The following is a 24,253-nucleotide window of genomic DNA, read 5'->3' on the forward strand; positions in this document are numbered from 1 at the left end:
GGGAGGGGTCAAAGTGACCAGCCGGTACCACAGCATTGCGGCCACCAGCTGGTTTATGACTAGCGCTCGACCCCTGTAGGATAGCACTCGGAGCAGTCCTGTCCAGCGCCCTAGGCGAGCGGCGACCTTGGCCTCCAGCTCCTGCCAGTTCGCCGGCCAGGCTCCCTCGTCGGGGCTAAGGTAGACTCCCAGATAGAGGAGATGGGTCGTGCTCCAGGCAAAAGGCCCGAGCTCCTCCGGCAGGGAGTCCACCCGCCACTGACCCACCAGAAGTCCGGAACATTTCTCCCAGTTGATCCTGGCGGAGGACGCGGCCGAGTAAATCTCCTGGCACTCTCGCATCCTCCGCAGGTCAGCGGGATCCTCTACCGCGAGGAGCACGTCATCGGCGTAAGCCGAGAGGACGACCTCCACGCCCGGCCCTTGCAGAGCCAGTCCCGTCAACCTCGTCCGCAAGAGGCGCAGGAAAGGCTCCACGCAAACGGCGTATAACTGGCCGGACATGGGGCATCCCTGGCGCACCCCTCTCCTAAAGCGAAGGGGCGCCGTCAGGGACCCGTTAACCTTAATCAGACACTCTGCGGCGGCGTACAAAAGTCGGATCCGGGCGACGAAATGCGTCCCGAACCCGAAAGCACGCAGAGTTCCGAGCAGATAGTCGTGATCCACCCTGTCAAACGCCTTCTCTTGGTCGAGGGATAGGAAGGCGACCGACAGACCAGCCTCCTGGGAACAATGGATGAGGTCCCGGACCAGATGGATGTTATCGTGGATTGTCCGGCCCGGGACCGTGTAGGACTGGTCGGGGTGGATCATGTGGTCCAGCACGGCACCAAGGCGAGCAGACATCGCCCTGGCGAAGATTTTGTAGTCCGTACTGAGGAGGGAGACCGGGCGCCAGTTCTTAAGGAGGCGGAGATCGCCCTTCTTAGGCAGCAGGACGATGACTGCCCTGCGCCAAGAGAGGGGTATCTCCCCGGTCACCAGACTTTCCCCCAGGACCCGCGCGTAGTCGCTCCCCAGGACGTCCCAAAACGCCCTGTGGAACTCCACGGTCAGCCCGTCCAGCCCCGGGGATTTTCCCCTCGAGAGCCGGTCGAGGGCACCGGTCAGCTCCGCCAGGCTTAGCGGAGCTTCCAGATTTTCGGCGCCCTCCGGGCTGACCTTCGGCAGGTCCTCCCACAAAACTCTACGCGCTTCCTCGCTGGACGGATCCGGAGAGAACAGAGCCCCGTAATATTCACGGGCCCTGTTGTTGACGCCCTCCGGATCCGAGACGAGAGAGCCGTCGTCGGCCAGCAGCGTCAAGAGCTGCTTACGGACACTCTGCCTTTTTTCCAGCGAGTAGAAGGGGGAGCCGCGGTCCAGATCCCGCAGGAACCGGATCCGCGACCTCACGAACGCGCCTCGGGACCCGACGAGCTGCAGGTCCTTCAGCGCGGCCTTCTTCGCTTCGTACACCGTCCGCAGGGCCGGGTCCTGGACGACTTGACCGAGACGGGCTTCCAGGTCGAACACCTCTTTTTCTAGGCGCCCGACTCTGGCCGCCCGCAAAAAGTTAGTTTGCAGGTGCAGCAGGTAATCAGGAAAGCAAATGGAATGTTGTCCTTCATTGCGAGAGGGATGGAGTACAAAAGCAGGGAGGTCCTGCTGCAACTGTATAGGGTATTGGTGAGGCCACACCTGAAGTACTGCGTGCAGTTTTGGTCACCTTACTTAAGGAAGGATATACTAGCTTTGGAGGGGGTACAGAGACGATTCACGAGGCTGATTCCGGAGATGAGGGGGTTACCTTATCATGATAGATTGAGTAGACTGGGTCTTTACTCGTTGGAGTTCAGAAGGATGAGGGGGGATCTTATAGAAACATTTAAAATAATGAAAGGGATAGACAAGATTGAGGCAGAGAGGTTGTATAAAACATGAGGCACTTTACAGAGCAAAACTAAGAACATTGAATAATAGCCTAGAGATTGCAAAAAGGTGGAGATCGGGTTCAGTGGCATAGTAGCAACGTACGCAGATGAAAACAAGCAGTTTCTATGATGGAGAGGATACGAGATTTGAAACTCAGCTCAGCATTAAACAGCATATCCAGTATGCTCTTGCTCTGCCTAAGTGAAAAGCCAGGGATAGATATGGAATCAGCATTAAAGCAAGCAGGGAGTTTAAGGCAGCTGACAAAGAAATGGTTTGGATCTTCCTGAAATTCGGATGAAGGAATTTGTGACTTGTCCATGACTTGATGTCTGACATCAGAAATGTGGTGGAGAAATGGAAAATGAGGAAGGATGGGCCAAGGATAGGTCCTTTAGAGGGGCTCTAGAGGTGAAGGCATGGGAAGGGAAGCAAGGCGATTGTTGGAGATATACTGGCTGTGATCCAATAGTCAAGAGCAGAGACCCACCATCCACAGAGTTGGAAAATTAAGTGGCAGTGAAGGAGAGCATCATAATAAACCATGTCAAATGCTAGGAAAAGATCGAGGAAGACAAGGAGATATAAGACATCATAGTCAGTCATTTTGAATGTCATCTATGATTGTAGCCATAGTGATCTCAGTGGTGACACATGACAGAAGCTCGACTGGAAAGGTTCAAAAAGAGAGTTTCAGGATATATTTAGGAGGCAACACCACTTTCAAGGATCTTGAGGGGCGGGGGTTTAGAAATGGGTTTATTAGATAAGATGGATAGTTTGAGGATTTTCTTTGGATTGGGGGTGTAAGCAGGAGTTTTGAAAGGGATAGTGACAGTGCTCGAGGAAAGTGAACTGTTCAGGTGTTTAAAGTGATTCAAGGATTTGACAGGGTAGATAGAGGAACTATTTCCTCTGGTGGGGAGGGGGGAAAGAGGAGAGAGTTCAGAACTAGGGGGTATAACCTTAAAATTAGAGTTGACCGTTCGGGATGGAGTCAGGAAGCACTTCTTCACACAAAAATAGTGCAAATCTGGAGGGGTTTTACGAGGATGTTGCCTGGACTGTGGAATTTTAAGCTATGAGGAAAGATTGGATAGGCTGGGTTTGTTTTCTTTGAAACAGAGGAGGCTGAGGGGAGACCTTATTGAGGTGCATAACATTATGAGGGGCCTGGATAGAGTGGATAGGAAGGACCTATTTCCCATAGCAGAGGAGTCAACAACCAGGGGGCATAGATTTAAAGTAATTGGTCGGTGGTTTAGAGGGGGTTTGAGGGGAATTTTTTTCACCCAGGAGGGTGGTGGGGGTCTCGAATTCACTGTCCGAGAGGCAGAAACCCTCACCACATTTAAAAAATACTTAGATATGCACTTGGAAGTGCCGTAACCTACAAGGCTACTGACCAAGAGCTGAAAAGTGGGACTAGGCTGGATAGCTCTGTCGGCCGGCGCAGACACGATGGGCCAAAATGGCCGCCTTCTGTGCTGTAAATTTCTATGATTCTATGATTCAAAAAGCTGTTTGAGCTCGTGTTGAAAAATTAAAAACTAAAATGCAGGTGTCAGGTTGAATATTGTCTATTCACTTGATGTTGAAATAATTAATTATCAATAGATGGATTTTTTTTTAAAACATCAATTTTTTTTCATTTCTTTCTTCTTGCTAATCTTTGAGGAAAATAGGGTGCTCCATCTCATCTTTACTACACATCCTCCAATTTGGCCCATGGCTTACCCAGTAGACAATCTTAATAAAGAATATTGAACTATGCCTTTTCAAGTGTATGTAAAAAAAATAAAGTAACTACTTACTGGTCTTCCGTTCCAAAGAATTTTACAAAGAAGCACTTTTTCCCCCGTGGTTTCTTTAGGTCTTTGGGCGGATTAACAATCTTAAAAAAGAAAAAAGTTCAAATACTGATAATTCATTGTAAATTGGTTATACAGACACAAATACGAACCAATGTTCCCCAAGAGAAAAAAAGTTAGAATTATTTAAGTTACGGTGGTCATTACAATGGTTGCTACCGATCAGCACAGCAGTAAATGTCCTATGCCCATTGGTGATACTGCTGACAACAATTTGAAGATAATTTACTGTATGACCATTATTACATTCCACTAAATGTCACAAATACAGCGTTCACTGCAACAGAACTGTGCATTATATTAATATACTAGTTTGAAAGCAAGAGTCTTAAATTGCCGACATGTTCAAATCCAGCTTTATTCCTTTTATAGATACAGTACCGCCTGTACGCTAAAATTTTTACTAATCAACTGATTTGATAAATCCACGAAGTGGTATTTTCACGTCCTGCAGAAAGTGCAATTTCTTAGAAGAATGTAATTAACCCATCAGAATAGGACATCAGACATTGTGCAAGTCAAAAACACGACAATAGCCAACTAACCAATTTCAAGATTACATATTTTTGCACTACTTGCTCAGTTATACCTATTAACTACCCAGTAACTGACTTAGTCACCTGCTCACACACACCATATTGACCTGCATGGCATAACCTATGGAGAATTTGATCCTACAGTTTTACTGAGTAAAACACTGATCTCCCTAAAAGTTTTTTGGGGGGGGAAAACATTTTTAAAACTTCACAACCGAGTTTCATTAATTCACTGACAAAATCCTAGCCTAACACCAAGACTTTTACACTGGATAAAGAGATAAATATGGTTGCCATCTTTAATCAGGTCCAAAACAAGACAAGGCAAGGTTTAGGTACAGCTCAGAAAAATGTCTTAAAAATTCTATTGGAACAATTTTTTTTAATTACTATGTGGTTGCATTTCTCCCTATTGCAGGATTTAATGCATCTATTTTCCAGTTTCTCTGTGACTGACTCATGATCAATATTTCTATTATATATTTTGCATTCATTTTTGTACCCAGTTTTTGTATCAGTTTCTATTGAGGCAATCCTTTGCTTTCCAGTTTTTTAAAAACTAGTTTCTATTTATTCTGCTGGGCTATCGGTTAGTAATTTTGACTAGTTAATTAGAAACATTATGTTTTTGAGACGTTATATTTTATGTTTATTTTTATACTGTCTCTCCAGCTCACGCCTTGTCCCAGCTCTGCTGCCACTCATATGAGTCGGAAGAACTCCCTCAGTCTATAAGTAGATTTCTGATTTGGAGCAGAAGCCAAACCAACAGCATTATGTTCCAGAACAACTTGCATTACTGAGCATGGTCCCAGTTTTAGCAAATTTATATTTCTCTTTGAAGCCACATTGCAATTGCTTGAATGCCTCCCACTAACCCTATTTTAGGCAGTTAATGTTGCAGCTCATCAAAAACTGCTCACTCTGCAGCTCTTCATATTTTTCCATCAACTCCCAGGACCAGCTGTTCCTCTCCTTACTGCTGGCATTAATCTTCATTTCAAGACCATAGTGGTTTTCTGGTCAGAGATCTGGTTTTAATACTTTACTAAAAACACAGCAGCAAAAATTTACTGAAAACAAGGAATAAAAATTAAAGTTTACAGCCTGGTTTACACAAATGAAAGACAACTTACAGAAATGCATTGTCCAGCCAAAAAAGGACTGGTGTCAACACTAGATTGCAGACCGAAAGGTCTAACTTTTGTGTAAAAATACATTCAAAACATGGAAGCACATCCAAATCTCAAACGTTAATTGTTCCTTAAACTAAACAAATTTTACAAAACTGATAAATTTTGATGGACTGTTTAAACTAGTTACTAAGTGCCTTCTGTTGCCTTGACCCAAAGCTATGGAATTCCCTACCTCTACTCCTACTCCTTTAAAACCTACTTCTTTTCTGCCCTAATTTCTCCTTAGACAGCTAGATGCAAATTTTGTTTTATAATACTCATGTGAAGCTCCTTACTATGTTAAAGGCACTCTATAAATACAAGCTGTCGTTGTAATGGATAGCAATCACAGCGAGCAGTCAAGCTCCACTAACAGTTCCTGTAAAATAACACGCGAGGTTTGGTGTTCGATAAAATGCACACAAAATGAAGTAGTCCCACGATTTGTACAATAAACATTATGATTTCCTCATTCTCAGAAAGTAAAGAAGGGGTCAGTCATGGGATCTTTTGTATTAGTCTCAGCCAAACCACCATACTGCCCTTCCCCCCTCCATTTTATTTGAGTGGCCTTCTTCCATAAACCCGCTGTTTCCTGACGTTAGGCAACAGGTTACAGTTTTTAATACATTTCAACACGCTTATACGCTGCTTATTTTGTGTGACTGACTCACCTTTCCGGGCCAGGGCGGATACCCCCCCAGCTTCCCCCTGGAAAAAAACACAAAAAGAAAACCAGATTTAAAAGATACTCAGTGACATTGCTTAAAAAAACACTGAACAGTGATCGCATAAAACCAGTGCACCGAAAAGCTGTGTCGTCTCTTACCAGACCAGATCTCCCACCCGTAAACTCACTGTCGCCATCTTACTCGCACTGCGACTCGTCCATCGCCCGCCCCAAGCCCACAACCACAACCCACACCCTCCCTCCCACGTGACCCTGGCACAGGTTAAAGGTCAACGTCCTGAATTCCTTCAGATGTATTTTATAAACGATTTCCAAATGCCTATTACAAGCTGCCTCGCCCTTAGCTCAACAGCTATCGCAAGAAGAGAAATTCTTGAAGTCCAAAAAATGATGTGAGGCGTTGTGCGTGCGCGTGCGCACGGCGGCGCGCAGGTCGGGAAGATGGCGGCGGCCGAAGTTTGTGGGGTTTGTTTTTGTTGCTGTTGAAGAGGATTGTGATTGTTCCAGACACGTCCGCCACCACCACCACCGGTAGGCCAGCAAGAGAGCCGGGCGAGAAGTGGTGACGAAAGCGAATAAGCCTGCACAACTCGGAACATGGCCGAGCCGCGGCGAGTCTCCCTGACTACGCTTCCCGTCTCGGCTCCTTCGCTAAAGAAAAAGAAAGAAGACGGAGGGGAGGAGGAGGAGGAAGAGGAAGAAGAGAAGGTGGCGGTGGCGGTGGTGGTGTTGAAGGGGGAATTGTCGGCCGTCACATCGCGCCACACGCTGGCTCTCTTTGAGTCGAGCGAGAAGAGTTGTCCCGAGTTTTTTTACCCCGAGTTAATGAGATTGCGGAAGGTAAGCCAGCCTTGACGTTTGAGGCTTAGAGTTGGGGTGAAAAGTAACGGAGATGGGCTCAACCTGGAGTCACCCCACCCGCCCAGCAATTGCTATTATGGAGACCATATCTATGTATTTTAAGTTACTTAGAGAGGCGGACACTCTCACGACTTCTCCGATCGGTACATGAAATTGGCTCTGCTTTTTTCTACTTAGTTGTTGTGAGTTTGCATCGACATGTTAATCCTGCTCAGCCAGTGTTCTCTCTTAGAGCGAGGGACAGATGGTAATGCGCACACCGATCTGGCTGGCATGTGACTCAGATGAGAAACCATAATTCAGCAGTGGTACCGTTTGAGTTTTTTGAGCTCCCCATTAATTCTTGATTTTGCGACTGGAAGTTTGTGTTTCAAACAGCTGGAGATCGGCCTGGGGAGTACTGTTTAAATAGATTAGGTGATAACTAATATTCCGCTTTAACTATGCGTTATTTCTAATGCTGTGTTCTCCTCGATCTTCGGTAGGCCCAATATCATAAAACGACATCGTTACTTGTCTTGCTCACGTAATGTTTTGAGTTATCATGAGCAATTAAAATATTGCTGTTTGATTTTCAATATATAAATAAGTACTTTCAAATTATTGACAAGCAACTATAGCTAAATAATATGGGAAAAGGAGGTTACAGCTTTAAGATAGCCATGCATGCCTTTTTTTTTAACTTAACGTCCATATGCAAAAGGGGAAAGTTTGATAGCTGGCAACTGGTTAGTACTATCTATTTAGCCCTGGTTATATTCAACAAAAATGTATTATTACATTTTTAGTAACAACTTTAGCTGCTGTTTCACTCCGTTCTGAGTGGGCAATTGGATGCTCCCTGGACCACTAAGGTTTGGATGTTCTGAAATTATTTCTGACTGTTGTGGTTTTGCTAATTACTTTTTAAAATTTTACTGAAACTGTTGGTGTACTGCTTCAATTCAAAACAATATGCATGTCATACTTTTGCTTAAACATAACAAAATATAGTTTGAATGGTGGCGTCTGGGCAACTACAACGCTGCCCTGTGTACAAATCCTGTCTAAATTGATAAGATGAAAGTTAGCTCTGATCTGGCTGAAGGAATTAAAAAATGAAATAAGTTTTGTCTACGTTCCCAGTGTGCGGTATAACCAAAGTATCCGAGGGAACAAAAGGTATCACATTGAGGCGAAGGATGTGCTTTGGAGATGACATTTATACAATTTTGTTTTGCAACAACAGTAAAATTGTAGTGGAAATCTAGAATCAAGCTTGATCAGACTGGAGCAAAGCAAAGTGAGACCTTCCTCTTGACTTAATTAGAGATGTCATCCTGTGAGTCTTGCAGAGCTTCACACCAATGCTATATTTGTAATGTACATGCAACCTGAGTTTGGTGCCCAGCCATCTCATTTGGCTCGAGTAGAGTGAACTTTCCTGTGCACGTGACATGCTGTAAGTGGAGAAGCAGTGCAAACAATAGTATAGGCTAATGCTGTCCGCAGTGTAAAGCATTCAACCCGAAATACAACATTTTGCCTGTAAAAAGATGTTAAAGTCTAGTTGAAGTTGATATTTAACCTATAAAGGCTCAGAATTGGTTGCAATGGTTGGGGATGAAGAAATGTTAGGGCATCTGTAGTTTTGATTCTTGCTCAGCATACTGCGGTTACAAATTCTTAAAACCAAACAGATGTTGAGAAAATAAGGTAAATGCAAGATTTCCACAATGGTGAAGACATTTCTGCCCATGGAATACCTGGTTGTATTGCAATTTAAAAAGAAAGGAAAATCTAATAGACCTAATCAGCTGGATTGACATAATAATTAAAATTTTTTTGTCTTTTTTTCCTTTCACAGTTTCTCAATTATGAATTTTGTGAGTAAAAATAGAAATACTTGGGGCATGATATAATGTCATCTATTTTAGAAATCAATACTCAGTATCTTATCAATAATTGGAAGTATAATCAGTAGTGCAAGATTTCATTCCTTCTGTTAGGATTTCCTTTCTTGTTAAGTCTAATTTAATTTTCTTCATCCACCTCTAGTAGTGCAAATGCAGTTTGGATTTACAATAGCTGCTGTACATTTGTGGTCAAAGGTCTTTTTTAGCATGCAATTTAAAAAGTGTATGTGATGCAGGTCAATTTTAAGCCATGTTTCACTCCTTTAGTATCAATGCCTCCAGCCAAATAATTGCAATTTTTTTGCTGACAACAATCTGTGAATCCGCGTCCGTTGCGGATCTATAAATCTCCCCAAAAACCTCTTCAGGCTGAATGTTAAAAAATAAACAGGGCACACCATTATTTCAGGCAACTCTTCCATGTACTCCAAATGCTTATTTTCTTTTTCATTGCAAAAAGGGAACTTTCTAAGGTTAGATCACAAATCATGACTACAGTGGTGACCTCAATTAGCTTCGGCTCACTTGAGTTGCCACATATAAAATAGCTGTCAGTTAGAGTGGTTGTCTGCTTTTCAAGTGGGGAAGTAGTTAAAAGTTACTGGTCTTTCAGAAGTACATAAAAGTTACAACACAGAAATAGATTGCTCGGCCCAACGTGATCAATGTGGTGATCCTCCACGTAAGTAAATAGTTCTCGTATCCCTTCAACCCCTTTTCCTTCATTCACCTATCCAATCTAAATGTTGACGCGTTTCTGCCTCAACCACAGACCCAGAAATTGAATTCCATAGCGTCACAACTCTTTGTGTGAAGAACTTTCTCCTCCCTTTTCTAAATCTTTTGCATTGAATCTTCTATTGCTTGCCCCTCATTCTTGATCCTTCAAGTGCTGGAGACATTATACTCCTAACTACACTCTCCCATCCTTTCATCATTTTACACACTCCTATCATGTCAGAATCTGCGTTCTAACAAAAAAAAGACCCTCTAAACTTCCACAGCACTTCTATCCAGAGTATAATTACTGTTATTCTTTTAAGGAAAATACATCTGCTCACATTTACTGATACAAATACATTCTACAAGTAATTCTCTGTAAAAGGTAATGCTCACTGCTGAGGAAAAGAATTGTACAATTGACGGATTTGACTGGAAGATCCTTGAATGCAACTCCAAAAATGTAATTTTATATCAACTACCTGATGCAGAACAAAAATGTTTTGTTAATGTACTGAAGTATTCAGTCTTCAAATGAAATCATTTTGTGGATGTAGTTGATCTGCCAGGCAAGATTGTTTTAATTGAAGGGCTGACATCTGACGGCTCTTGTTCCTTCACAGAATTCAAATCTGTTTTCATTTTGGAGATACATTTGACAGAAAAATAATGGCAAATAGTCTTTTGAATAGTTGGGAGGGAAGAGGGTTGAACCTATTGATCACAGACTCATCAATATCACCCTGGCATACACTGAAGTGGCCAGTACTGCACATTCAGTGCAGTTGACATCAAATTCCTATTGCAAGGTCATTTACTGTAGTACCAGATCCAAACGTGTTAACAGCAGTTGTCTCATGCATAAGGTCACATGGTGGATTGTCCTTAGAATGAATCAGTTTTTCCATGCGAGCTTCCCTGCTGCAGATAAGTAGCTGGATCTTGTTAAAGTGCACCTCCCTGACACTTAATTCACAGGCATTTGTTAATAAGTTGAACTCTGTGATCAGTGTGTTTGGTGGAGATGCAACTTGTCTGCAGTGCCAAATACTTTACTTTCTTTTTAGACAAATGCCCAGGTACATTTTTGATTTTCTGATGCATTACAACAAACTGGGAATTATGTGGAGAATGCAAAGTTGGTGCTTAGACATTTGATGCTGTATGGTCTCGCATCTCATTTTGATTAGGATCAACATGTTGAAGTGAACATTTGAAACATTCAAAAATAGCCCAAAATAATATTAAGAAATTCATTTGAAGGGGAACATTTTTCACCACTTGGAACATAGTTCACTTTTATTCTTGTTCTTGCTGACCAAAGGAATCAAGAATGTGATCTGTGCTTGACTTAATACAAATTCAATTTTCCATCATTTGCAATGTAACATTATGAGCTCAAGTAATCTTTTTTTGCTTTTTAATGTCAAATACTGGTTCAGCAAGCTGTCAAGGGATTAGTTTTCTATATGTTTGCTCCCATTATTCCTCTACATGGCAGAATGTTGTATCTTTCACAATAGTGGCGAGACATATCCTGTCCTTCTGTTCCATTAGTAGTGGTATAAGGATGTTTGAAACCCCAGGGTTTCCTACATGTAAACTAGTTCTATATGAAAACAGTAATCTCAGAATTATGACTTTGAAAGTGAAATTGTACGGATGCTATTACTTGAATTGGAGGATAATCTCTTGCTCTCTCTCTCTCTCTCTCTCTCTCTCTCTCTCTCTCTCTCTCTCTCTCTCTCTCTCTCTCTCTCTCCTCCCTTCTCCTCTCCCCCCCCGCCCCCCCCTCTCTTTCTCACCCTTCTGTCTGTCTGTCTCTCTCTCTTTTGCTCTCCCCTCACCCTCAGAACATCCTTTCTGGTCTTTTTCCCATTGTTTGCAACTGAGAATTATGGTTGGTTAGCATATTATGTTTTCACTATAATTCCATATTTATAATGTTAAGTGCTGTGCACATACGCAAATTAATTTCAATATGCAGGAAATAAAATGGACTGACTGGTACAGTAATTAGTATTTCAGTTCAATATAATTATAACCATTTCATAGGAAGCTATATCAAATAAACAAAATCCAGGTGACGTTAATCTACATTTATGTCTACCAGTGTTTTGTTTTTCTAAGACTCTATTTCTTTAGTACATTTTGTTAAAACTTTTTACATTTGTGCAGTGAAAGCATTGGTGTATTTGTGTAAACGGTTGATAGTAATAGAGCATCTGTTCAAGATACAAGATCATATGATTATTCTTTAGGATTATCTAACTAAGCCAGTATTGCTGTCTTCAGAACTGAGTAAACGTATGGGTTTGTATTCAAATTCCCAAAAAGCATCCTGCACTTCAGTGTGCAAGGTTGTCAAAGCTAATTTGCACAATTTCTGATGAAGGTCCAGTGTGGACATTGTTACCCCTCAAAGTCAGAAAATACTGACTAGATATCGCCAAATGCATTCTTCAGCAGTATTAACAACCTTGATGTTTTGGACCTCTAACTGACAGCAAGCTGCTATAATTAGCAGTTTTCACAGACCTGAAGAATATGTGTTATACAAATTAATGGTCTGTGAATCTATTCTAAGACTTGTAATTGATATTCAAAACAAAATTGAATAAGCCCTATATGGTAACCTACATTGACCCTGAACAGTAGTAACGACTGTGGTTTAAATACTGTTGAATTGCATTTTAGTCCTTTGATAATTATGCTAGTATTCATGCACTGATCTAGAAATAAAGCAATCTTACAAATATTTTGTTTTAACTAGCTGATCTCTGTGGTGTTGGTCACGGGATGCACAGTTGTTTTGTTCATCCCAACTACAGTTGAAAACCTCATCCATGCGTTTGTCACCTCCCAGGTTTGATTAGGTCACTGCTCTCCTCCTATGTTCCACGCTTTGTAAACTTCAGCTTATCCAAAACTCTGCTGCATGTATGCTAGCCGCACCAAATCCTGTTCACCCATCACCCCTGACCTACATTGGCATTTAATCTGCCAACACTTCATATTTAAAATTCTCATCCCTGTGTTTAAATTCTTTCATGGCCACATCCCTCCCATCTCTGTAATTTCCTCCAGCTCTCTGTTACTCTGATTCAGACCTCCCGTGCTTCCACCCTTCCCTTCATAATACCATTGGTAGTCATGTCTTCAGTTACCTAGACTCCATGCTCTGGAATTCTCTCTCAGGCGCCTTTGCCTCTTCCCATTCCTCTCCTTTTAAGACCCTCCTTTTGATCATTCCTCCTAATTTCTCCTTCTCTGGCTTGGCATCCGTCTTTTTAGAATTCCTCTGTGAAGCACCTTGCAGCAGGTTTCTACATTCGAGCCATTATGTAAATGTTAGTTGTTGTTGGCTGTTAACCTGTGCCTATCCTTTAAGAACACTGATTAGGTATTCTCTATGGAGGGGTGATCTAAATAAGTCTTGTGATTAATTAGAGATTGTTGTTGAAAGGTTCTCTGGAATTCTGTTGCTTGGCTTCTCCCATTATCTCACCAGTTCATCAAGGTTATTTCAAGGTCAGAAAAAACAGCAGGAAATAACTAGCTTTCTTTCTGATTGTTTGTTTGGTTTGTGATTTGTTGGGTGTTTAATATGAATTCTAACTCTGGAGAGTTATGCGTGTGCTGAAAACTTTTGTCCAGTAAGTAATAGTGATGGGGTATAGATGGAAAATGATGGGTAACTTGTAAGTGAATTACAGGACATTAACCCAGTTGAGGGGCTCAGATGATGTCACATTGCAAGAAGCTCTCTGTTTCTGTTTGGCATTTGAAATCTGGCATTGCATTGCTGCCTTGGATTCACATTCTGATATTATCCAGGTTATATATAATGAATATTTTGTGCTGCCATTTTTGACAGTGAAATTAATATTGCTTGATGTAGAAGAGGGTATATACATTTAATGATGTAGGACCTGAAAGACCTATTGTATTACTTGATAGGACCGGTTCGCATTACCAAGTTTGTGGGAAACTTAATTATCGTTTGTATATTCTGGGAATATTGTCTGGTTCCATACATTCGTGTGTTAAATTTATTCTGCATTACAGATATTTTTTAAGCAACAATCTGATGAAAAGTATGAGTGTTTTGGAAGCTACAGAAAGAATCAGTAAATGAAAGGGCTAAAATAATAAATGTATAAAATCTTCAGAAAAAGTACTGAAATCTGACGAAGGATTTGACTTTGAATTGTTAATAGCACTTGATACATAGGATGTTAAAATTGTAAATGCATAAAAACTGGGAATGCATAAAAAAAGGAACAAGCTGATATTCCCCTCTGTTTGATTTAAGATATATATTTTGTATTATAAATATAATCTATGTACATAAATATCTGGTTGTTTTGACATCCTGAGTGAAAGATTGGCAGCATTTGGGGCTTGAACTGAATGCTAGTCCATTAGATGAAACCCTGTAAATAAAGCCATATTGATCTCAACTGTTAACATTGACACGGCTCATTGTGTTCTACAGTTAAGAACATTTTACAGCTGTACTCCCTCTTCACACAAAGGTCTATATCGGATCAGTGATTCCTGCAAGCTGCTGACTGATCTCCAGACCTTTAATATTGCGCCTTAAAAACATTTTGGAAGTAGTCCCAGTTTGGGTGGTTGTTTCTCCTGTGCACAGTTCCTCTGGTTCTTGCCATTTGGTTCTAGATACCATAAAGGAATAGGTAAACAGTGATTCATGTGGTATCTGAATACTGTACATTCCTGCAAACTGTTTTAGTGTTGCTATTCTGTAATATCAGCTTGTTTATATGACAAAGTATTTAAAGTAAAACGTTTAATCTTTAATATACTTGTAACCATGACTGAATTTTCTTTTGCGGGGTTTATGTATTTTTGAATGCAACTTGTTTCTTATTATGAAATCTTTAAGAAAGCTGTTTATCTCCATTTCATTCACCATTGTGTGCAATTTCAGAGGACCAGATTGGCACAGATAGACTTAAAATAACAGGGAAGAAAAGAATACATTGTGTTCTCTTCTCCCTGGTCACTTTTTATTGTATCTAGAATCTTTCCTCACATTGACAGGCTCAGGATGGTTATTTTTCTTATTGCATAGTGAGGATAACGTTGTAACTGGTTTCTTTTGGAAGGAATCCAATCTAATTCTGGAAGGAAGCTCGTGCATGCATAGCAGAAGAAAGACCTTTTGTGCAGACAGCAGATAGTTCATGTTAATATTATATTGCTCTACTGAGCAAATATCTGACACTCCATGCCGCAGGTTTTTTTTAAAGGTGGAAATACTGTGAATCTTGGTGTCTGCGTATGTGTATTGTACAATTAATTTGTCTAGACACTTGTGTGTGATACTAGGATTTTTATGCCAGGCTTATGAGAATAATGGTGTAAAGGTGGAGTGAAAATATGACCAAATCCAGTCTCATCTCCGTGTTGCTTCCATGGAAACCTACCCAGGTGGTCTGCTGACAAAGCAATGTTTGTTTCTGTTTGACAGGAAGAGCCAACACATTGCTTCATAATCCAGTTCCCAACGGCCTTTTGTGCTATTGACTGCCATAAGTACGACAGTGTGCTGGTAGGTAGGCATAGTGTGTTGCAATCGGATTATCCCAGTTAAACACCTCTGCATGCTCTACCTTGCTTTGAAACTTAAAGCCCCTCCATGCACTGGTGTGTATATGGCACACAATGCAGTGCATGTACAAGGTGCTCCAAGTTTCAGAGAAAGTCTTGCAATCAGCTGGAGTGAATAACATGATGCTCTTTGTTGCATCTTGCTTTTACTGGCAGGTTAGGCCCAACAATGGCAAAAGACAGCTATTTGGTTTTCTACATGCACCTCCTAGTGGCAGGTTCTAGAGCAGTAATGGGCAAACACATCCTCTCACTGCTGAGGAGAACAGAAACTGAAAAATCCTTATCCTATGAGATAATCTCACAACTCTTATTTTCGTGTTCTAGATAGTGGTGCTGATTTTGATTTTTTTTTAATTGTAGAAAGATGCAGCTAAACATTTGGATGCTCCTTTTAATGATGGCAAAAGGGAAGAAGAAATTGAGACTTTGGCGAAGAAATTTGAAGAAAAATATGTGAGTCCTGCTTACTCTCTTTTTTCACATAAATAAAGCTCACATCTCTTTTATATCTACATTATCAAACAGATGAAGAAACCACTTAGTACAAAAAGTTGTTTTGCTGCTCATTTATTTTGTAAGATAATTTCCATCCAGGCAATCTTTTGTACTCTAAACTACCAGTTACAAAAATTAATAAAAATAATGGTTAAATCTACAATCTAATGGTTAATGCTGTACAACCAGACCAGTTTGCAAAGTTCTTAGTATTGGATTCAGAATCCCTCTTCACCCTAACAGATGCCTCAATTGATGTGGAGATCCATATTTAAAATCAAGTTACTGTATTATAAGGTGTCTTCATAAGTTTCTTCCCCACATCGGACTGTATGAGAAGCTGCTTTTATCTGGACTTTTAAAAAATGTTAGAGAGTGAAATAAAGATTGGGACTCTCGCATGGGGATACGGTAGAAGCTGAAATATCACGAACAAACTTTTTTAAAAAAAGTTTTTTTTAAATTGTAATTTTTTTTACAATGGATAAATTTGACACTCAATTATAAAAAAAATAGTTTTTCAGGGCCAGAATGTTTGTTTAGGAGTTGATATACTATTAAAACCCCAGCTACACCTATTCCAACAAGGCTTAACATTTAATGTATTTAACCGCGATATTACCACGGAAAAGCCCCACATTTTCAGGCATTTACTCTTTAATCACTATCTGAAAGCAAATAACCAAAAGTGCAGCAAATCCCAACCATTAATTGTTATTTAGGAGTTAGCTGTTAGAAATATAATTTCCAAGTATTTCTGACATGAACATAGCAGCAATCAAATTTTATCAGAATTCATGATCTGTTGCTGGAGGCAGTTCAGTTCCAAGGTTAATTCTAAACTTGTACCTTCCGACCAGTTATTCAAATCTTGAATTGTTTTCATAGCTTCACATTCTTCCCTTGAGAATACCATGAAGTAGTGGAAGGAGTCACTGGCTGGTTAACAAACTGTGATGTGAATGCTTCTTCCATGGCCACTACCATTTTATACCAGTCAATATGATGGTTAGTCTTCTACAGCAGGAGGATTTTATGGGCTCCCACGACCCATACATTGTGTGTGTTGGGGGGGGGGGGCACCCACACCCATACCCATCAGTATCCTGCTGGATGTCAAACTGCAATTTGGAGCCAGAGCTCCACTCACCAGGACTGGAGCGTGGTTCGAACCCTCCACCTCTGACTCAGGCGGGAATGCTCCCACTAAGCCAAAGGCTCACTTCATCTAGTGAGTGAAGAGATTGAACTTGGTGAAGCAGAACATCATTCAGAACTTGAAGAAAGGTTGACTTTCCTTAGCTGCATGGAACTGGAGTAGAGACTGATTGAATTACTAAGTAACACCATTACAATTAATGATGTCTGTTCATGTATAGTTTTTACATTTTAGGGTGCAAAGAAACGGAGAAAGGATCGTATCCAAGATCTTATCGACATGGGTTATGGATATGATGAAACTGACCCATTTATTGATAACTCCGAAGCTGTAAGTAAAACCAATTAGCTAGTGCTGTCTATAAGCAACAGTGACAACTCTTCAAAAGTAATTCATTGGCTGTGGCGTACTTTAGGATGCCCTGAGTAAATAAAAAGCACTATATAAATGCAAGTTCTTCTCTCCTTTCTTTCTTTTCCTCCTTTCTTTCCCTCAAGAGATAAATCCTTCTATTTAGAAATCAGTAAGAATTCATAGAAGATGCTCAATTTTATGCACAGAAAACAGTTGAATCTTTTTTCCCTGCTCTATTTTAAAAGAAATGCTTCTAATAATGTGTCATAGTGTGTAGTTCTTGCTACAAAATCGGAACAATCTTTGATATTTCCTTCTGTTTTGTGTATGAAGTTAGGGTGAAATATATTGAGAAGCAATATGCCTGGAGGAGTTCTCAGTCTTTGTGTCATCAAGGTACTTACCTGTGTGAGACCTTTAGCAGTCTTCCCATGTAGGTAGTTGGGCATTTTCTGTGTATGGTGCAGTAAATTACATTGCTCATTATTATGGAAAGAGCCCGAGATATTCCAGTTTGTTGAACCTAGATGGATTGAAATTGGATGTGAAAAAATCATGGTGTTGTATGATGCCAGTTACTGAGGTGAGGAAGAACATTGATGTATTTTAATGTTATAAGGTACAGATGGCAAAAGAGAATACATGGTTCTGTCAAGAAAGCTTGGGTGGTGTTATCAGTTTGTCATTGTTGTGTTTACATAGAAACATAGAAAATAGGTGCAGGAGTAGGCCATTCAGCCCCTCCAGCCTGCACCGTCATTCAATGAGTTCATGGCTGAACATGCACTTCAGTACCCCCTTCCTGCTTTCTCGCCATACCCCTTGATCCCCCGAGTAGTAAGGACTTCATCTAACTCCCTTTTGAATATATTTAGTGAATTGGCCTCAACTACTTTCTGGGTGAAGAAGTTTCTCCTCATCTCGGTCCTAAATGGCTTACCCCTTATCCTTAGACTGTGACCCCTGGTTCTGGACTTCCCCAACATTGGGAACATTCTTCCTGCATCTAAACCCGTCAGAATTTTAAACGTTTCTATGAGGTCCCCTCTCATTCTTCTGAACTCCAGTGAATACAAGCCCAGTTGATCCAGTCTTTCTTGATAGGTCAGTCCCACCATCCCGGGAATCAGTCTGGTGAACCTTCGCTGCACTCCCTCAATAGCAAGAATGTCCTTCCTCAAGTTAGGAGACCAAAACTGTACACAATACTCAAGGTGTGGCGTCACCAAGGCCCTGTACAACTGTAGCAACACCTCCCTGCCCCTGTACTCAAATCCCCTCGCTATGAAGGCCAACATGCCATTTGCTTTCTTAACCGCCTGCTGTACCTGCATGCCAACCTTCAATGACTGATGTACCATGACACCCAGGTCTCGTTGCACCTCCCCTTTTCCTAATCTGTCACCATTCAGATAATAGTCTGTCTCTCTGTTTTTACCATCAAAGTGGATAACCTCACATTTATCCACATTATACTTCATCTGCCATGCATTTGCCCACTCACCTAACCTATCCAAGTCACTCTGCAGCCTCATAGCATCCTCCTCGCAGCTCACACTGCCACCCAACTTAGTGTCATCCGCAAATTTGGAGATACTACATTTAATCCCCTCGTCTAAATCATTAATGTACAATGTAAACAGCTGGGGCCCCAGCACAGAACCTTGCGGTACCCCACTAGTCACTGCCTGCCATTCTGAAAAGTACCCATTTACTCCTACTCTTTGCTTCCTGTCTGACAACCAGTTCTCAATCCACGTCAGCACACTACCCCCAATCCCATGTGCTTTAACTTTGCACATTAATCTCTTGTGTGGGACCTTGTCGAAAGCCTTCTGAAAGTTTGCTGGTACATTCCCCACTACTTAAAGTATAACGTATGCTCAGCAACCACTCAAGGCCAACTATCGGGAATCAAAATGACACTTAATTTTATTAATGCTACCACATTATAGCAGCCGTCACACATAGCTGGAAAATCACATTCGCACGAACGCGCCCATTTTCAGCAGTGGGATCTTTAATGTAGAGATATTTATATAGTTGCCACACTACAGTGCGTGGTGATATTATGTAACAGTTTGCACTAGCTGTTTTTCATGTTCAGTTTTTTTTTAATGGTCCCATCTGGAGGGGGAGGAAAGCTTTGAATGTGATGAGCAGAATATTCAGAACCTCACTGGGAATTCTTTCTATTTCTCTAAGACTGGCTGTAAGACAGGAGCTTAGAAATCATAATATAAAAATTTTTAGAACAAGATAAAACCCAACAAGCTTATCCCTTTTTGATAGCTGCATCCCACCGGCACTCTCCCTTCTGTTACCAAAGTGCATCTAATTGTTTCTTCTTTGGTACATTTCTGTGGTCATTTGTTGTACAGGTCTATGCTCGTTGTACATTAAAAATATAAACCTGTCGCCGAAGGAGCAATGAGCTTTTGGGGCTTGTTGTTAACAGAGCTCAGCCCACAACCTCAACTGAATAACACTGATTGATAGAGTGCATTATTAATGCTTGTGTCATGCAGTCAACATCCTATTGTAGAGCAAGAGGTATTTGGAATACGGTAATACGTTCTTGTGTGGGGAAAAAGCAATAAATAAATTATAATCCCCGAGTCTATAATGTTGACAAATGTTGATTTGAGTGTTGTAAATGAAAATTGATCATTAGAAAAGGAATTGCATCATAGGATAATAATGGGGAGGAAAAATAATTAAACAAAGTCTTCAAACACATCATTCAAGCATATATAGTTTTCATGACACCTCTCTAACCTTTTGGCTAAAATAGGGAATAGTTGTGATTTTGATGAAAATGTTACAGTAGAGATGCAGTACTTTTGGCCCATCGTCTTTGCCAGTGTTTTTCTCCTCATGAGCCACCTAATCTCATCCTATCTCTTGCTCAATAGCTGTATCACTTAATAATCCTTTGTTTCTAATTCCCTTTCTAAAGGGTTGCTGGGCTTTGCTTCAACAACAGTTTGTGGCAGAGAATTCCACATTCTAACCACCCTCAGTGTAAATAATGTTTTTCTAACTTTCCTTTAATTCTTGTTATCTTAAATTTGTATTTTCTTATTACCATCTCACTGAGCAGTGGAAACAATATTATTATTTACCTTATCATGACTATTCATAATCTTGGAGACCTCTATCAGGTCACCCCTTAACCTCATCAGTTCCAGAGATCAGACCCCTCCCTAACTTCTTCAGTCTCTCTTCAGAATTGTAACTGCTCAACCATCGCAACATTGTAGTGAATCTATCCTGCACCTTTTCCATTGCTTTTCTACCCCTTGTGGTGGGATACACAATATTCCAACTGCAGTCTAACTAAGGTCGTGTAAGTCTAATAATGCCTTGCTTTTGCATTCTATCTCTCTCGATTACATTACAACTGCGACTACACTCCAAAAGTATTTCATTTGCTGTAAAACGCTTTGAGATGTCTGGTGGTCATGAAAGGCCTATATAAATCCAAGTCTTTCTTTCTTAGATAGAAAACCATTCTGATTGCCTTTTTTTTGGCGATATCTACTTTGGCTGCCAACTTTTTTTTTAATGACCTGTGTATGTGCACATCAAAGTCCCACTGCTTGTCTACTCAATTTAAAATCTTGCCATTTAAGGTATTAATTACTCCGTGCCTTCACAGGATCCACCTTGTCTTTGGAAGGAAGCAAAATAATACTTCATTAGAGTTTAGCTTTAACTGCCAAACAATTATTAAACAGTAATAGAACAAGTGAATAGTAGTATAACACTTTTTGCAACAATTGTTAAACTTAACTATTTAATTGTTGTAATAGAATGTAATAAATATTCACAACTTCTAACAAACTACAGAAGTTATCTGGCCTATCTAACACTCTTTGGAGGTTTCTGACTTAGTTACCTATACCATAATTCAAATAACTGTTAAATTCAAAAAGAGCTGCCACTCATTGAACTAATCACACAATGTTTGTATTTGAATTGAATGGCTTGGCTCCCTCCTATTTTTCAAGAAAATTAGCTGAAGTACTCTTTATGAATAAAGCTGGGTTTGAATCCCTTGTCTACTGTGACAGAATTGGAAAAGCCAATACTGAGTTCATTTTTCAGATAAAATGCTTCATTTGTGAAACATTGCTCCAAAAAAATCAACAGGGATTGGTATCTTGCTCTGGATGCCAGTCTGACAAGAGGAGAGGGATTTTCACATTCACTGCTGGCAAAGTACAGAGCAGTGCCATCAGGATTAAATTTCAAAATCATTGTCTGCTTGGCATCACTATCCAGATAAGAAAAACGTGTATCTACTTGTTTAACTAAATGTCTGATCTCTGTTAGGCAGAAATTAAACATCTGAATTTTCTTAGAAGGAAGGAGCTTTTTTCCCGCATTACTTTACTGTAATACTTAAAAGCTGAAGATTTTATATATTTTTTAAACTCCAATCCTGCCAAAAATGCCATAACATTCCTGATTGAAAGTGCTAGTATATCTTTTGACACTAGTTTTGGCATTATAGATATATTCTAAAATGGGAATTATCCTTGTACCTTGCTACAAAACAAATTTCCTTATATCACTGACTCTCGCTGTCACCTGATTGCAATACAAATGTGAAGGATTTCCATGACAGTGCATATATCACCATCTCCAGTCACAATGATAACAGTTGGCAAAAGGCGATGGGAAATAAAGTTACAGGAATGGAAACAAATAGCAAAACCCTTAAGTAGAAGATGTGAGTGGATAAGACAGTCAATCCAGTCCTATATATATTATAAAACAGTTTGCTGAAAGTATGTTGCTTGCTGCAGAACAATCTCTCTGAATTTCAGCGTTTTCATGAGCTATAGTTTCATTGTCGTGGTGTGTGATTTCATAAGAGTTTCTCAGTAGTACTGCAGTTTATGACAGACTCGGTCTACTGCACTATTTACAACAAGTAAAGTTAGTGACAGCAAGTAATGTTTCTGTGATCAGCCTGGTCAATCCATTATAAGATAAGTCATGTCTTTTCCCAAAGGAACAGATAATTAGTACACCTTTCAATAGTGTGTCTTGTCAGTTCATGGTCCCACCTAATGTCTTCCTTCTTTGTGGTGTTCTAGTATGATGAACTTGTTCCAGCCTCTTTGACCACTAAGCTGGGTGGTTTTTACATCAATAGTGGAACATTGCAGTTCCGTCAAGCATCTGAATCAGATGGAGATGAAGACTTTATAAAGGACAAGAAAAAGACAAAGTCTCCAAAGGTGAGAAAAGAAAATTGCTAAGTGCTACCGTTGTTTTGTAATATTTCAGCACCTTTGGATTTCAGATCCTATTAGGTCCAATCTGACATTTGTTGAGAGAAAAACTGCCAGGATTTCCAACTGAATTGTATTTGATCAATGTTGACATATGATCATAGAACCATATAAATTACTGCACAGAAGGAGGATGTTTGGCCTACCATGGCTATGCTTTATCTTCTGCCAATTACTCTAAACACATTTTTCGACTCTCTCCCTATATCCTTTGATACTCTTTTTAAAAGGTGATTGTTTAAATAGAACTGTAGAAGTTTAGAGCACAGATGGAGGTCATTTTGACCATTTATCTGTATTGTTCTTTGCTAGAGCAATCCGAAAATAATCCCACTGCCCATACCCTTCTTGGGGTCCTTTATGTTTTTCTGTTTCAAATATTTAAGTATATTTTATATATATCAAGATTCAGCCTGTATTCAGTGGTAGCACATTTGCCTCTGAATCAGATGGTCATGTGCTCAAGTCGCACTCCAGAAACTTGAGCACTAATCCAGGCTGACACTTCAGTGCAGTATTGAGGGAGTGTTGCACTGTCGAAGGTGCCGTCTTTCAGATGAGGCGTGACACCTCATTATAGTTTCCCATTCGTGCTGGTGAATCTACACCATATGCTTTGTATAGCTTTAATGGCCTTTTTATAACGAGTACCCGCACATCCCCTGCCCTCCCAAGACTGCATACAGAACTATAAGTATGGCCTAGGCCATAGTTCCAAAATTATTGTGTTGGGCTATCCAAAATCTCAATTTCCAGTTTGCAGTGTGACTGATGACGAGCCGTGGCTGCAGTTCTATTTTGTTAATTGAAGAAAAGTTTTTGAATTTTTCTTTTTCTTTTTCTTTCTGCCCTTTTGATCTCACCCACTTGATGATTTTCTCTGTTGCTTTCCCTTCTGTGTCTTGTTTCTGTAATGTGGATTTTTGTTTTGTTTTTTACCTTGTCTGAAACTCCATCTCTTTCCATATCTTTTAGCAACTGTTCTCTATTAAACATGAATCTAATTTTCCGAGAAGTCAAACAGAATTAGAGTAATTACATTGATAACGGCAGCTTTGAGTCATGCACTCCGTGCCAATAACTCGCACCCTTCTGGAGGGGAAAACGTCCACATGATCCTCGTGTTTTCCCCTGTTTACTGCAAGTAAATTTAAAATGTCCGACATTAAATTATTTATAATGAGTAAATCTTTTAATTGCTTGTGAATTTCCTGCTAGTTTTCAGCCAGTAGTTGTTTTTTTTTCCCCAAATTTGTTCTCATTTCCCAATATAGGAAGAAAAAAAGAGAACATTTATTTGATGGTTTTAACTTATTTAACAACAACAACTTGTACTTATATAGCGCCTTTAACATAGTGAAACGTCCCAAGGCACTTCACAGGAGTATTATGAGATAAAACAATTTGGCACCGAGCTCCATAAGGAGAAATTAGGGCAGGTGACCAAAAGCTTGGTCAAAGAGGTAGGATTTAAGGAACATCTTGAAGGAGGAAAGAGATTTAGAGAGGCAGAGAGGTTTAGGCAGCGAATTCCAGAGCTGAGGGCCTAGGCAACAGAAGGCACAGCCACCAATGGTTGAGCGATTATAATCAGGGATACTCAAGAGGGCAGAATTAGAGGAAACATTTA

General features: G+C 40.4%; 2 protein-coding genes across 6 annotated transcripts in view; one reads left to right on the forward strand and one right to left on the reverse strand.

Annotated features, from left to right (window-relative positions):
• The window catches only part of glyr1 (glyoxylate reductase 1 homolog (Arabidopsis)), a 58,597-nt gene extending 52,198 nt beyond the window's left edge, over positions 1–6,399 (reverse strand). For all 3 annotated transcript variants that reach the window (XM_070901019.1, XM_070901018.1, XM_070901017.1), the window contains exons 1-3: positions 6,329–6,399; positions 6,174–6,210; positions 3,732–3,811 (exon numbers count right to left, since the gene is read on the reverse strand). In XM_070901019.1, coding sequence (XP_070757120.1) covers positions 3,732–3,811; positions 6,174–6,210; positions 6,329–6,366 — 155 coding nt within the window. In that variant the 5' untranslated portion in view covers positions 6,367–6,399. The remainder of the gene's footprint in view (positions 1–3,731; positions 3,812–6,173; positions 6,211–6,328) is intronic.
• A 222-nt stretch (positions 6,400–6,621) lies between these two features.
• Positions 6,622–24,253, forward strand: part of LOC139281088 (ubinuclein-1-like) — a 99,565-nt gene continuing 81,933 nt past the window's right edge. For all 3 annotated transcript variants that reach the window (XM_070901023.1, XM_070901021.1, XM_070901022.1), the window contains exons 1-4: positions 6,622–7,030; positions 15,670–15,762; positions 17,198–17,293; positions 22,426–22,569. In XM_070901023.1, coding sequence (XP_070757124.1) covers positions 6,788–7,030; positions 15,670–15,762; positions 17,198–17,293; positions 22,426–22,569 — 576 coding nt within the window. In that variant the 5' untranslated portion in view covers positions 6,622–6,787. The remainder of the gene's footprint in view (positions 7,031–15,669; positions 15,763–17,197; positions 17,294–22,425; positions 22,570–24,253) is intronic.

This window comes from Pristiophorus japonicus, chromosome 15 (assembly GCF_044704955.1).
Source record: "Pristiophorus japonicus isolate sPriJap1 chromosome 15, sPriJap1.hap1, whole genome shotgun sequence".
NCBI classification, from domain to species: Eukaryota; Metazoa; Chordata; class Chondrichthyes; family Pristiophoridae; genus Pristiophorus; species Pristiophorus japonicus.